Here is a 13,969-nt window from a genome sequence, read left to right as displayed (position 1 = left end):
TTGCTGAAGATAATTCAAAAATGGTTGCAGCAGTATATTGACAGAGAACTTCCAGAAATGCAAGGTGGATTCAGAAGAGAATGTGGAACACGGAATATCACTACTCATGGCAGATGGATCTTGGCTGAGAGCAAAGAATACCAAAAAGATGTTTACTTGTTTTACTGACTACGCAAAAGCATTTGATGATGTGGATCATAACATATTGTGGATAACACTGAGAAGAATGGGAATTCCAGAACACTTAATTGTACTTATGAGGAACCTGTACACAGACCAGGAGGCTGTTGTTTGAACAGAACAAGGGGATACTACATGGTTTAAAATCAAGAGGGAGTACGTCAGAGTTGTATCCTTTCACCATACTTATTCAATTTGTATGCTGAGCAAATAATCCAAGAAGCTGGATTATATGAAGAAGAATGTGGCATCAGGACTGGAGGAAGACTCATTAACAATCTGCAATATGCAGACGACACAATTTTGCTTGTGAAAGTGAAGATGACTTGAAGCACTTACTGATGAAGACTGAAGATTATAGTCTGCAGTATGGATTATACCTCAATATAAAGAAAACAAAAATCCTCACAACTGGACCAATAAACAGGTTCATGATAAATGGAGAAAAGACTGAAATTCTCAAGGACTTCGTATTACTTATTCTACAATCAACACCAATGGAAACAGAAGTCAAGACATCAGACAATGTAATGCATTGAGCAAATCTGCTGCAAGACCTCTTTCGAGTGCTGAAGAGCAAAGATGTCTCCTTGAAGACTAAGGTGCGCCTAACCCAAGCCATGGTATTTTCGATAGCCTCATGTGCATGTGAAAGCTGGAGAATGAATAAGGAAAACTGAAGGACAGTTGATGCTTTTGAATTGTGGTGTTGGCAAAGACTACTGAAAGTACCATAGACTGCTAAAAGAACTAACAAATCTGTCCTGGAAGTACACCTGGAGCGCTCCTTGGAAGCGAGAATGGCCAGACTTCATCTCACCTACTTTGGTCATGTGGTCTGAAGGGACCATTCCTTAGAGAAAGATATCATGCTTGGTAAAGTGGAAGGTCAACAAAAAAGGGGAAAGCCCTCAACGAGATGGATTGACATAGTGGCTGCAATGATGGGCTCAGGTATAACAGGAATCATGAGGCTGGCACAGGACTGGGCAGTGTTTCGTTCTGCTGTACATGGGGTCGCTATGAGTCGGAGACAACTTGTGGCACCTAACAACAACATAAGGATTTGATGTGAACATGAATATTTAAGAAAGTAGCCATAGCCAAATGTTTTTTTGTTTTTTAAAAAAAACACAGCTACTTATGAATCAGTAGTATACAACACTCTAGGTAAAGGAAAACTGAGCACTGAGAGACTAATTGTGATAGCAGTATTTTTACTTAACTAAAAAAACAACTGAATGGATCTACAGTACTTATCTCCAATTACCTTTTTTCCCTTCAAAAATCTACTACAAATTATCGTAACTTTGCCCCGTTAGTTCTATTTATATGGAAAATTACTTATGATGACTTCTTAGCAATAGCCAAACACCCCAAGAGAGTGAGTTGTTGGACCTGTGGGCTCGGAACAACAGTCATGGGGGACATCCTACACAAAAACACTGTTCTACATCCTGCTTTAGTGAGTAGCAACTGGGGTCTGAAAAGCTTGCAAACGGCCATCTATATGCAACAGTTGATCTCTCCTTGTTTGGAGCAAAGAAAAATGAAGAAAATCAAAGATACATGGAAAAATTAATCCAAGGGACAAGTGAACCATACAAACCTCAGCCTATATGACCATGAGACCAAAAGAACTAGATGGTGCCCAGCTACCACTGTCAACCACTCAGAAAGGGATCAGTGCAGGAGATTCTGGATAGAGTGGGAGAAGGATGTATAACAAAACTCAAAATCATAAAAAAAGACCAGGCCCACTGATCTGATGGAGACTGGTGAAACCCCCAAGACCATGGCTCCTAGTCACTCTGCAGGCCTGGAATTGAGCTCACTCCCATGGCTTCCAGCCAAACAACAGACAGGCATGTATGGTGAACATTTACATGAGGTAGGTACACTCCTTTAGAAAAATCAATCATGGGAGATCAGAAGGGCAGTATTTGCACAGGGAGATAGCTTAGGAGGCGGGAATGCACTGGAAAGGACACAGGGAAGAGGTAACCGCAGGGAGGAAGTGGGAAAAGAGCTGTTACATAACAGGGATTACAGTCAATGTCATGAAACAAAATGTGTATGAAGTGTTATATGGAAAATGAACTTGCTCTGTAAATTTTCACCCAAATCACACAAAAAACAAACAAACAAAAATCTACTACAAAATTTCATTAATGTTAAAATGCCAAAGATTCTTAGTTTAAAGGACTGGAGCAAACTCTTCAACTTAACTTAGTTAATAATACTGAACTTAGTCTTCTGAAAAAGCCCTCTCACATCTCAATTTTGAGAAACTTAACAACTGGACACGGGGAATCAGGAGAAATTCTAGTCTAGTTCTACCGTTACATTAGGCACGTGGCTGTGGTAGTTCACTTCATCTTTTGGGGAATGAGCCCTCTCTGCAAAACGAGGTAACTTGATTAGGTTTTGCTGAACGTTCCTTTTAGGTCCAATATGCCAAGAATCTATGAACTATGTTTCTAGAATCATATATAACATGTATTCTTCTATAAAAGTATACAAAATGAAGCAGAAAAATGAAGCTAAATGGTTCATTTTATTTTTTAAGGTAATCTTTACAAAGTAGCATTTAAAACTAAATCATCTCACAAGTCAAAAAACTGTCTGATTGTGTTGTCCTCACATTGGCCAACAAATACTCATTGTGTGTCTGCCACATGCCAGGCCACATATAACACACACAGCATTTCCTCTCCTATCCTGTGAAAAAACATCAGCGCTTCTTCCAAGTAAACTTTCTGCGGGCTCCCTCTTGGCCTGGCTTCTTCCGTTCTCTGACACGTGGATCAGTGGTAAGAAGTCCAGCTGCAACATAAAGAAGAGAAACATTTATGAACCATGGAAAATGCATGTTGCTTAGCCGGAAAGTAGGTGAACTGCATGAAATTAAAGGCATTGTCAAAGGAAAAAACTTGAGGAAAGCATCCACACCTATACTAATAACGTACCAGCTGCTCTAAAACTCATGACCTCCATTCACTGTCACCCTTATCAGGATATTTTTCTAATTTCTGAGACAAACAATGGATACATCACTGTCTGCTTTCCTTATCCTATAAAAACTATGACTCCTTTTGGTTTTGAAATTTGGTCACCTTAAGATCAAGATGCTCTTATGTGGGCAGTCACTGTTCCTTGCAATGGAACTTATCCTGCATGCTGATTATTACAGATACAAAAACTGTAATGGAAACACGAGGTAGAGAAGAAAAACTTAACATTGAATGGTAAAGTATGAGGAAGTATAGCTGATCCTCATTATTTGTGGATTCCATATTTGCTAATTTGCTAATATTTATTTGTAACCCCAAAACAATACTCATGGCACTTCCATGGTCATTTACAGACATAGAGAATGGTGAAAAATTTGAGGCACTCAACGTGCACATTTCCTAGCTGAGGCCAAATAAGGCAATCTTCTGCTTTCTCATTTCAGCTTTCACAGGTAAAGAAGTATCCTTTTGTGGTCTGTTTAATGTTATGTTTTATGGATTTTATTGGTGATTTCAATGTTTACAATGGTCCCCAAGCTTAGTGCTGCCTAGTTTCTTAAATGCAAGTAGGTTGTGATGTGCCTTACGGACAAAATTATACGTGTTAGATAAGCTTTGTTCAGGCATGAATTATAGTGTTGTTGGCTCTAAGTTCAATGTTAAGAGTCAATGATATATACTCAAGTGTCTTTAAACAGAAACACACATAAAACAAGGTTATGTACTGACTGGTTGAGGAAAATATTGTGACCAAATGCTTGCAGGAACCTAACTATACATTCCCTGAGAACAGTGTGGTTCAATATATACTAACTCTGTGTTCATGACTTAACAGAACATAGCTACCATGAATAAGAATTGACTGTATATAGATATCATATATGAAAGGTATAGACAAAGATACATACAAACACATAAAGTAATAGGATATATCAAATATATCTGAGAAAAGAAACTGTTTTATTGTTTGTGATAATAAGTTATATTTTTAGTGCATGCAGTTTATTCTAGTAGATTCAGTTTGAACCGGAAGCTTCCATCTCTTGATCATCAGGAATAATTTTGACTTTTTAGACAATTAGTTATTCTTAGGATATAGCCCAAAGAGAAGAGACCCCAAATATCAGTAAAGACTGGAGATTTTAAGAAATACCAATGATCAGAAAACTCTTAAATTGCTTTTTATAATTTTTATAATTTTGTCTATAGGGCACATCACATTATCTTTTTTTTTTTTGTACTCTTTTAACATAGCATTTAATTTCATTTTATGCAAGCCTTAGATATTTTATTATAAATCTACTGATGGGCATGAAGCAAGGGAAAACTTCCAACATGCACATATACCCACAAGCTTACTGAGCTACTTGTACTTGTAGAATACAGAATAAGGCAACAATATTTTGGACAAAATGCAGACAAGACCTGTCTAAACTCTGGTTTAAATTATAAATAATAATGGTTTATTATTTCCAAATATGCACTGGAGCTCAAACTAGCAGAAATTATTAAGGTGCTATCAATTTATTTTAATGACTAGATATGAATCATATATAATGGTGAACTTTTTATATGCAAATGGAGTTTTAAGAGGCTTAAAAAATTAACTAGGTTAAACAACAGGCAGCACTTATTTATACCACAGTATTAGAATCCCAGAGGTGAGTGCTGGGAGGGACTGCAGAGACCACCTAACCCAACCTTCTTATTTGACCAGGAGGAAATGCAGCCCCAGAGGTGCTAAGTGACTCACTCAGCTCACACACAGCTCTTTCTCCCTTCATAAGTACAATGTTAGCCTTCCACTAGAATCTCTGATTTATTATAAATTTTAGAACAGCACCCTAATGAAAGAATAGATTGCATATTCTTTGCCATGCATTCTTCGTGACACTGTGCAGAGAGTCTTATATCACAACCAGGTGATAGGATCACACCGAATGGAGTTTAAAAAATAAAATTTGAACATCACAGTGAAAAAATGAAAATTTCCAGTAACTGTGGAAATAAATTAGTAGCTTCATCAACAAATCAAGTAACTATTAAAAATGATCTATGACAAAATAAACAACCAATTTATCTGTTAAACACAAGTGTTTGGTAACCTGGATGAAAGCTTAAGGCCAAAAAAAGCTTTCCCAAACCTTTGGACTGAACATTTGAGCAGGGCTAAAATAGTCATTGGGAGCTCTGGTAGCATAGCGCCTAAGGCAGTTGACTGCTAACCAGAAGACTGGCGGTTCAAACTTACCAGCCACTCCTCGGAAGGAAGGTTGGGCAATCTACTTCCGTAGTGACACGTCCTCAGAAATCCAAGGAGGGGTCGCTATGAGTCCGACTCAATGGCACATAACAACAACAGTAACAGAATGGTCATTGGGAGCTCTGGTAGTGTAGTGCCTAATGCACTTGACTGCTAACCAGAAGGCTGACGGTTCAAACCCACCAGCCTTGGAAGGAAGGTTGGGCAATCTACTTCCATAGTGATACCTCCTCGGAAACCCAAGGAGGGGTCGCTGTGAGTTGGATCCGACTCGACGGCACATAACAACAACAAAATAGTCATTGCTGTGGCTGCCTACTTCATTCTCTTTTTTTTTTTTTTTTTTAATTCAAGTTCACTCCATGGAAAACAAAGCTGAAAAGGACATTATGGCTCTTTAGCATGAAAAGAGAAGCCAGAAAAACAAAATATTTAGATAAATCAAAAAACCAAACTCACTGCCACTGAGTTGATTCCAACTCATAGTAACCCCCTTTGGGTTTCTGAGGTGGCAAATCTTTATGGAAGTAGATTGCCCAGTCTTCCTTTCACAGAGTGGCTGGTGGGTTTGAACCTCCAACTTTCCAGTTAGCAGTCAAATGCCTTAGGCATTATGCCACAAGAGGTCCTTTAGTTAAATACTAAATTTTAACTAAAATTTCAAGTAACTAGTACAAGAATAAGGAGTCCTCATGGCACAATGGATAAGTGCTCAGCTGTTAACCAAAAGGTGGATGGTTTGAGCCCACAAGTGACTCTGCAGAAGAAAAGACCTGGCGATCTGTTCTCATAAAAGTTACAACCTTGGAAACCCTATGAGCAGTTCTACTCTGTCCTATACGGTTGCTATGAGTCAGAACTGACTCAATGGCAAACAACCACAACAGTACAAGAATCAGATATGCTGGCAGAAAACATCAGGACAATCACGCCTTTCCAATTTAGATTCCTACCTTGTCTCATCCACTCGACCTCGTCCTCCGAGACGAAACTGCATAAGGCTTTTGCAGTTGCCAAGCGTATTGCTCCAGCCTGTGCTGATCTCCCGCCCCCCGAGACTGTGCAGGTCACATCATGTTTTCCAAGCCGGTCAAGGAAGTGAAAAGGGAACATCAACTGTTCTCTAAAGCACATCACAAGTAAATATAGTTACATTTACTATAAAGATACATGACTTTATAAACTGCTGACATTCTGAATGTTTATAAAAATCGTATTACATATGTCAATGTTATACTTTCACACGTCTCAATCAGTCTTTTAAGCCAAGATATAGAAACGTTATTTTACTGATATTTAGAATGCCTCCTGAGAATCCTATGGTTTATTCCTTTTCCTTGGGTATAGCAGTACACATTATCTTACTGTTTGCTGATTGCCTTTATCTCATGAAAACTTTCTAAGGCTTGAAAGTAACCTCATAAAGAAGTCTTAAATTTGGAGAGCTCCATTAATAAACTGAATCTAACCTCTCTGAATTCAATGACAGATATAATATTATTAGGAGTTCCCAAGCAGGTATTTTTCATTTGGAGTCACTAAATAAAGTCTACTATAATGTATTTGAGGGAGCGCTGGTAGCATAGTGGCTAAGGCACATAACAACAACAACAATAATGTATTTGAGGAGCTCTGGTGGCATAGTGCCTAAGGCAGTTGACTGCTAACCAGAAGGCTGGCGGTTCAAACCCACCAGCCACTCCTCGGAAGGAAGGTTGGGCAATCTACTTCTGTAGAGATGTTGTTATTACGTACTGTCAAGTCGGCCCCGACTCATAGCAACCCCTCCTAGGGTTTCCGAGGCAGTATCACTATGGAAGTAGATTGCCCCATCTTCCTTCCGAGGAGAGATACCACCTCGGAAACACAAGGAGGTGTCGCTATGAGTCAGGTCTGACTTGATGGCACATAACAACAACAATAATGTATTTGTATCATGTATGATGCTCATCCTGATGCAGTTTTTTTTTAAAGTTACTAAAAATAAATTCAACTCCTCCACCCTCCTTTGAACACACATTCCTATTATACATCTCCAAAGTGCAGGGTCCTGTGATCTCCCTGGTGCCAAATGACAAACCATATAACCAAGTCAGACCTGCTTTGCTCAGTGGTGGGTGAGGATCCACATGGTCCTGGGCAGGCATCACAGAGTCAGAAAATGGAACACAGACAAAACACGGCCCTGACCTTCTTTAGCTCAACTTAACAGACACTTATTAACCACCATTTATGTGCCAGGTCACAGCCACCTTTGTCATGTACTTTGATTCTGCTATTTTGTCTTAATACCTCTGCTAAATTTTAGGGCAAGTTAATTTTTACTGCATTTGCTTGCTTTTTCTGACACTGTTGCTTTCTAGATCCAAAATAAAGCTTATCTTTAAAACAGTGAAGATGGGTAAGGACAGGAATTCCATGTTACTCTTTAACACTGGCAAAACAGACACTCATATACAGATCAGACAGGAACTGCAAAGGGCACAGCAGGTTGGAATGTATAATATACCTGTATAGACACGAAACAATTCCTAGAGCCCCACAAGCAGTGGTGTCATACAATATTGATATATATACTATATTCTAAGTTCCTTAGCTGTTCCAACCATTTGTTGGCAAGCTTAACTACTTATCTGTCTGAATTCCTAAATTTTATGATTCCCTAACAAATGTTTATATAAATAAACGTCGGCTAAAAAAATTGTAATTACTAAAAGCATGTCATAGTAATGGTGCCAAAGTGGCCAAGGAAAGAGCCTTTAAAAAGATTCTGGACAGCTGGAAAGTTGTTGGAACACCATTGCATAGGACTAAAATTGTAACTAGATTGAAAAACAAAAAACCTCCAAAAGGTAACAATTGAAATGGTCATTATATAGCTATCAATTTTAATTAATCTGGACTGCAAACTAGTTCATACAAGGACTACTTTACATGGCACAAAAATATTACACAATTCATCTTCTCTCCCGTCATGAATATAAGATGAAATTCTGAGTTAAAAGGACCAAATTTATTTTGTTCTTTGTTATATAAATCAAAGCTATTTTGAAAAATATAAAATAAAATTAATAAATTACTTTCTCATTTATATCTTCTCTGAATTCTACTTCTACAGCACAATTCCATAGCATGTAATTTAATATATAATTGCACACTTTCATTTACTCTTCTCTAATTGCTTAAAATGGTAACCCTGCTCCTTCTATTACATGGCTAGGGCCATACAAGGAATCATGTTTCTTTTGTACAGATGGATCAATCAAAAAAATCTACTGGTTGATGGCCTTTCCAAATCAGAATGTTGTAAGCTTTGTATCATAGTACCAGGCACACAGCAATAAATACCTACTGTGTAAAAAAAATTCTAATAACTCTGGGAAGGCAACAGAATCAACATACCCAATGATCTACGTGCTAAATTTGTGTAAAGATTGCCGAAAGAAAGATTCTCAAAAGGAATATGTTCAACGGACTCTGAGGCAAGCATCTTAGAGATAGATTATCTACTTCAATTCTCTTATCAATTGCCAGAAGTCCCTCAGCTAAGAAACAGAATCAGGACCAAGATCATCTGCTCTTGGTTCAGTAATTTTCCTCCTGGTCAACAGTAGTGTCACCGCTAAATTCCTAAGTTCTTGAGCTGCTCCTGCAAAAGGAAAGGCCAGTCCAGGGCTGCAACAGCTGCCCTAAATCCCTACAGCCTTTGAAAAACGAAACAATGAACCAGTTTGGATGCCAATTCCCACCAAGACTAGACTTCCCAACTGGATAGGAAGTTTTTTGAGGATGGGAATAGTATCTTAAAAAGCTCTGATAGATTCATAATGCCCAGAATAAAACTGGACACACAGAAGATTCTTAGTAAATATCTGCTGAATACAAATAGAAGAGTAAGACCTAATGATATAATTTAATTGTGAGATCTAGTTGAGACTTGCTGTTAAATCATCAGGAGTTGTATCTTAAAACAAATTAACAGACAATAGGTCAAGTGCCATTGCTTCAAGCAGTTCTAAATGCTGAAGTTACTACCTCTGTGATATGGGTCTCTCTCTGGCTTTTAGTAAGGAAAATAAGAGCTTCTTTCATTCCCTTTCCTATGAGGATGATGACAGAATTAATTTAATTTATATTAAATGGAGTTAAAGTAGGCTACTTCATGACACAGTTACACAAATAGACATTTCATGAAGTAATTTTTCTGTCCAGAAGATTACACTGTATTAGAAAGGTTCTCTTTTCCTTACATAAGCAGAGATAAGAATTTTAGCTCTTTGACCTTAAAAATCACACTTTTAGGAAATAGAAGTATTAGGAAAGATGGAACTATTTAACAGAAGAATATTAACTGTTTCAAGAAGAGGCCTTATGTAGCAACTCACATAGGGATCTAAGATGACTATATTAGATGATCAGGAAAATTATAATACCTACTTATGTTTAATGCCTATTTCCTAATAGGATACAAAGTTTGAAAAATGAAACTGCTGTAATTTAGCACTGGGAACTATGCAAAGCCTGATGGTCTCTTATTTTAACCCAAGAACAGCAGGCTTCTTTGCTCTGTCTCTCCCTGTATTTTTACCTAGAGATTTTTAAAAGAAAAATTCAGAAAACTAGGTAAAAAAATGAGTAATTTATCTTCCCTAGTTTGATAAATTGTATTGGCAGAAATAAATAATCATTCAGATAAATATAATAAAAACATCATAAGCCTTTTTAATTGATCATTATGCATTATAAAGTATATTTTCTTTAAAATGGAAAGCAAAATCAAAAAAAGAACTAACCTGTCCTGTGTCACTGGGAAGTAAAGCAAATAATCAACTCCATTTACTTTTATTTTCCCACTTCCACGTTCATAAACGACTGCTTCTGCTTTTGCACTCTTTCTTTTACCTTAAAAAAATTTTTTAAAATATGAAATTCCTATTATAAATTTTTTCTAGATTAACAATATGAAACATTGCATCTGTGAAAGTTCTATAACTATTACAAGTAAAACAAAAACAAATAGTCAAACTGTACCATAAGAGATGGAATAAAGCTGATTAAGGTGTAATTTCATTCTTCAATTCCATTTTAGGGACATTAATGTGATTTTAAATTAGTTTCAATAAGCAACAAAGTATTCATATTCATTTAGATTTATTTACAAAAAGTTTATATGGTCTTCAAATTTTGCAGTTAATACGATTATAATAATTGTATATATGTGTGTGTGTGTGTGTATATATATATATATATATACACACACACACACACATATATATATGGATAGTGTGATAGAATATAATTGGGTAGAAATAAACAGAGAAGACAGTTGAAAATGATAAAAGAATGGTGTTAAATTTTATAAGAGGTGCACCTATACCATTTAGTAAGTCAACTATTAAAAGTTAACACTGTGTCAAATGTCTTTGTATTTGTATAAAGAAAACATGAGTTGATGATCTGAAAAGTCTTCCCAAGTTCCAGTTTTAATACCTGACATGCAGATTCACTGTGCACCTTCATTTTATAGAACCCTTTACTATAAGCTTTTCTTGATTCTACCAGTTGAAAATGTAAAAATAAAAATTTAATATAAATAGGTGAAAATAAAAAGTGTTAATATGTTCATACAAGTATGTATTCATATTTTTTTCCTGGTATATTATAAGGTGCAGGTATTATAAACTTCAATAGAATATTAAAAATTTGGGAATCCAAGGCAGCTGTAGCAAAAATGAGGAAACTAACAAACAAAATCAAATGAATACCAGGGAGCAATAGCAAATAAAAACAATTGCAGTTTCTCAACTTCACTGAATTTATTTTCTCTCCATGGAATGTCATTACCTTCACTCGTGCTGAAGGCCATTCCTTGTTCGTCATACTGCAAAGGTTCAATCAGCTGTTTTTTTGATTGAATAGTTACACTTCTGCGAAACCTGTGCACAAATTCTTCTTCAGCAGTACCACACTGCAATGTCAAAAACCTTTCTAGCAGCCGAATGAACTGTGTATACTGTAGACAATAAAAATTCATTAGGAGATGCAAGTGTAATTGCATTTGCTAAGTTTTTTCTATTTTTATATACTTGATCTTTCCAATGTTGCTTTTCTTGATGAATTTTGACAGGATGACACTTCTGCATCTTCATGCTGCTTTTAAAACAGCATGCAGATGCATCACTTTCCCTGTGTATCTTTAGTATTAAATCTTTTCTTTCAAGAAACAAAGAAATTCATCATTCAGAAAAAAAGTCAATTTCTCTGTATTATGATTATATGAAATTGAGATTTAAATTCATTTTCAAAAAATATTTAGATGATCTTAAAGTATATTTTCCACTTTCATATTAGAACTGTATCAGGGAGCTTTATAAATAATTTCCAGTAAGTTATGTATAGTGAAATGGAAAGAGTTTGATTTTGAGAAAATGTGCCTCTTAAATTATATTTTATAATACACTTGGCAAATATATCTTTGGCTGTTCAAGCTGTGTTACTTTAAATGTTTATGATTTCCTTTAAAACCGAACAATCAAGCTATTTAAAAATTCAAGAGGTACTTGACTTAAAGGGCAACCTCTTGAAATAAATTATCCTTGCTACTCTGTGCATTTTTTTTAATAGTTCTTGAACATGTGATTAGAAAGTAAACAACTTGGTATTAACCCCTTAAAATTAGAAGCCAGAATAATCATTCTAAAGTGTTTATGCAGAAGGAAACAACTAATACTTGAGATCCCTAGTTAATATGGATTGTGAAACCCAGCTTTTGATAACCTTACTTAGGTTTTTGCCAACCCTAAAAACCATACTCGTCTTTGTCACTACTGCCTTTACAGCAAAACTTTGCCATTAATAATTGGAAATATATAGTGCCTGGCTACCATTACCAACTGTTCTGACCAAGAACACAATAATAGAAGACTCTGGATAGAATGAGAGAAAAACGTAAAGTAAAATTCAAATTCCTAAAAAATGCCAGACCTAATGGATGATAGAGACTAGAGGAACCCCTGTGACTACTGCCCTAAAATATATCCTTTGAACTTGGAATTGAAGCTATGTTGGCAGGTTAGCTTTCAGCCAAATAACAGACTGGCTTACAAAATAAACAATATCGATGAGTAATGTGTTCCCTTAAACAATGATCTATATGAGACCAAATGGTCAATATTTATCCAAAAGCAAAGATGAGAAGGCAAGGAAGGACAGGGAAGCTAGATGAATGGCAACAGAACAAACAGAACGGCAATAATGAGAATGGTGATACTCTGTGGAAATTGTAACCAATGGCATGAAAAAATATGTATGAATGTTGTTGAAGGGGAACATAATTTTCTGTATAAAGTTTATAAAATATGATTTTTTTAAAAATGCATGAAGCCCAAGACCAGCTGACATTCAGCCCCACCCCTGACCTGGGCCTGTGATGGCAGGGAGGGGAAGTGACATATATAACAATCCTAGAAGTAGGAGTAAAATGAAAAGAACCGCTTCAAATACAACTTCCTCTAATGTTCCAATAAAAGAAAAGTCAATTTTTAAAGAGTGAAGTACTTAGCCACCTAAGGCAGTGGCCTGACACAGCTCCATTCCACTTTCCCTCCCTCCTCCAGTTACAGACCTACTTCCTTTGTTCTCAATCTGGTTTCCTACACTCTCTCTGAATTTCTGGAACCTAAAAAGGGGTAAGTAACTACTTGCCTTGCTTATGAAGTAGGCTTAAAAAGTCACTGATCACTCCTTCATTCCATATGGATCCCAGCATTTCTTCTAATATCCAATACCCCAAAAGTACAGAGAATTATCAAATACATGTGTATTATATATAATCAAATATACATATATGTATATGATAATTTTCTGTAAACACACACACACACACAGGAGATTCTGAGCTAGGTCTAGGGAGAAGCTTAGGAAGCTACATTTTGTAATCAACATTCCAAGTGATTCTGATACAGGTGGTTTTGCAGATCCCAAGTTGAAAAACAACGACCTTACAGATATGCATACCAGGTAAGCCAGGAAGCAGCAAATTGCAGGATGGTAACCCATGTGCTTCATCGTTTTTCTACTTAACCTGTAACAGCTCCTTACACTTATCATTAGCTTATAAAATTAGCTATACGCTTTACTGAAGGAGATGAAATGAGACATCTGCTGCACTCCCCTAAAACAACTGGCAGAGGACATGAGGGCACTTATAAAAGGAGTCTTTGGAGAACAGGCATGTCACCTTCATGACCACAGTCAAGGTCCTTCCATGGTGGAAATCAACAATAAATGTGTTTTTTTTTTTTTTTCAAAAAAAAGGAAACTGTCTTAGGAACACCTGCCTCTGAGGAACATTCCTATTAGGACCCTAAATACAGCAATTGTCTGCATTCTTATGGCACAGGTCTCCTTAAATTAAAAAGATTAATTACTCACATCTTGATCTGACAGTTTTTCCACTAACATTTCTTCTAGTTCCTCCTTAATCAGCCATCTGCTGCCAATCAGGTCTCTG

The 13,969-nt window shown here is 36.4% G+C and overlaps 1 protein-coding gene across 1 annotated transcript in view; it reads right to left on the bottom strand.

Moving 5' to 3' along the window:
• Positions 1-2,914: 2,914 nt before the first annotated feature.
• Positions 2,915-13,969, bottom strand: part of MRPS9 (mitochondrial ribosomal protein S9) — a 114,445-nt gene continuing 103,390 nt past the window's right edge. The window contains exons 7-11 of the mRNA XM_007959493.1: positions 13,891-13,966; positions 11,302-11,470; positions 10,251-10,359; positions 6,411-6,580; positions 2,915-3,006 (exon numbers count right to left, since the gene is read on the bottom strand). Of these exons, the coding sequence (XP_007957684.1) occupies positions 2,915-3,006; positions 6,411-6,580; positions 10,251-10,359; positions 11,302-11,470; positions 13,891-13,966 (616 nt within the window). The remainder of the gene's footprint in view (positions 3,007-6,410; positions 6,581-10,250; positions 10,360-11,301; positions 11,471-13,890; positions 13,967-13,969) is intronic.

This window comes from Orycteropus afer, unplaced genomic scaffold (genome assembly GCF_000298275.1).
Source record: "Orycteropus afer afer isolate SDZICR_OR568_19922 unplaced genomic scaffold, OryAfe1.0 scaffold00017, whole genome shotgun sequence".
NCBI lineage: Eukaryota > Metazoa > Chordata > Mammalia > Tubulidentata > Orycteropodidae > Orycteropus > Orycteropus afer.
Note: the sequence above shows the minus strand (reverse complement) of the source record. Positions and strands in the feature narration are given on the sequence as shown.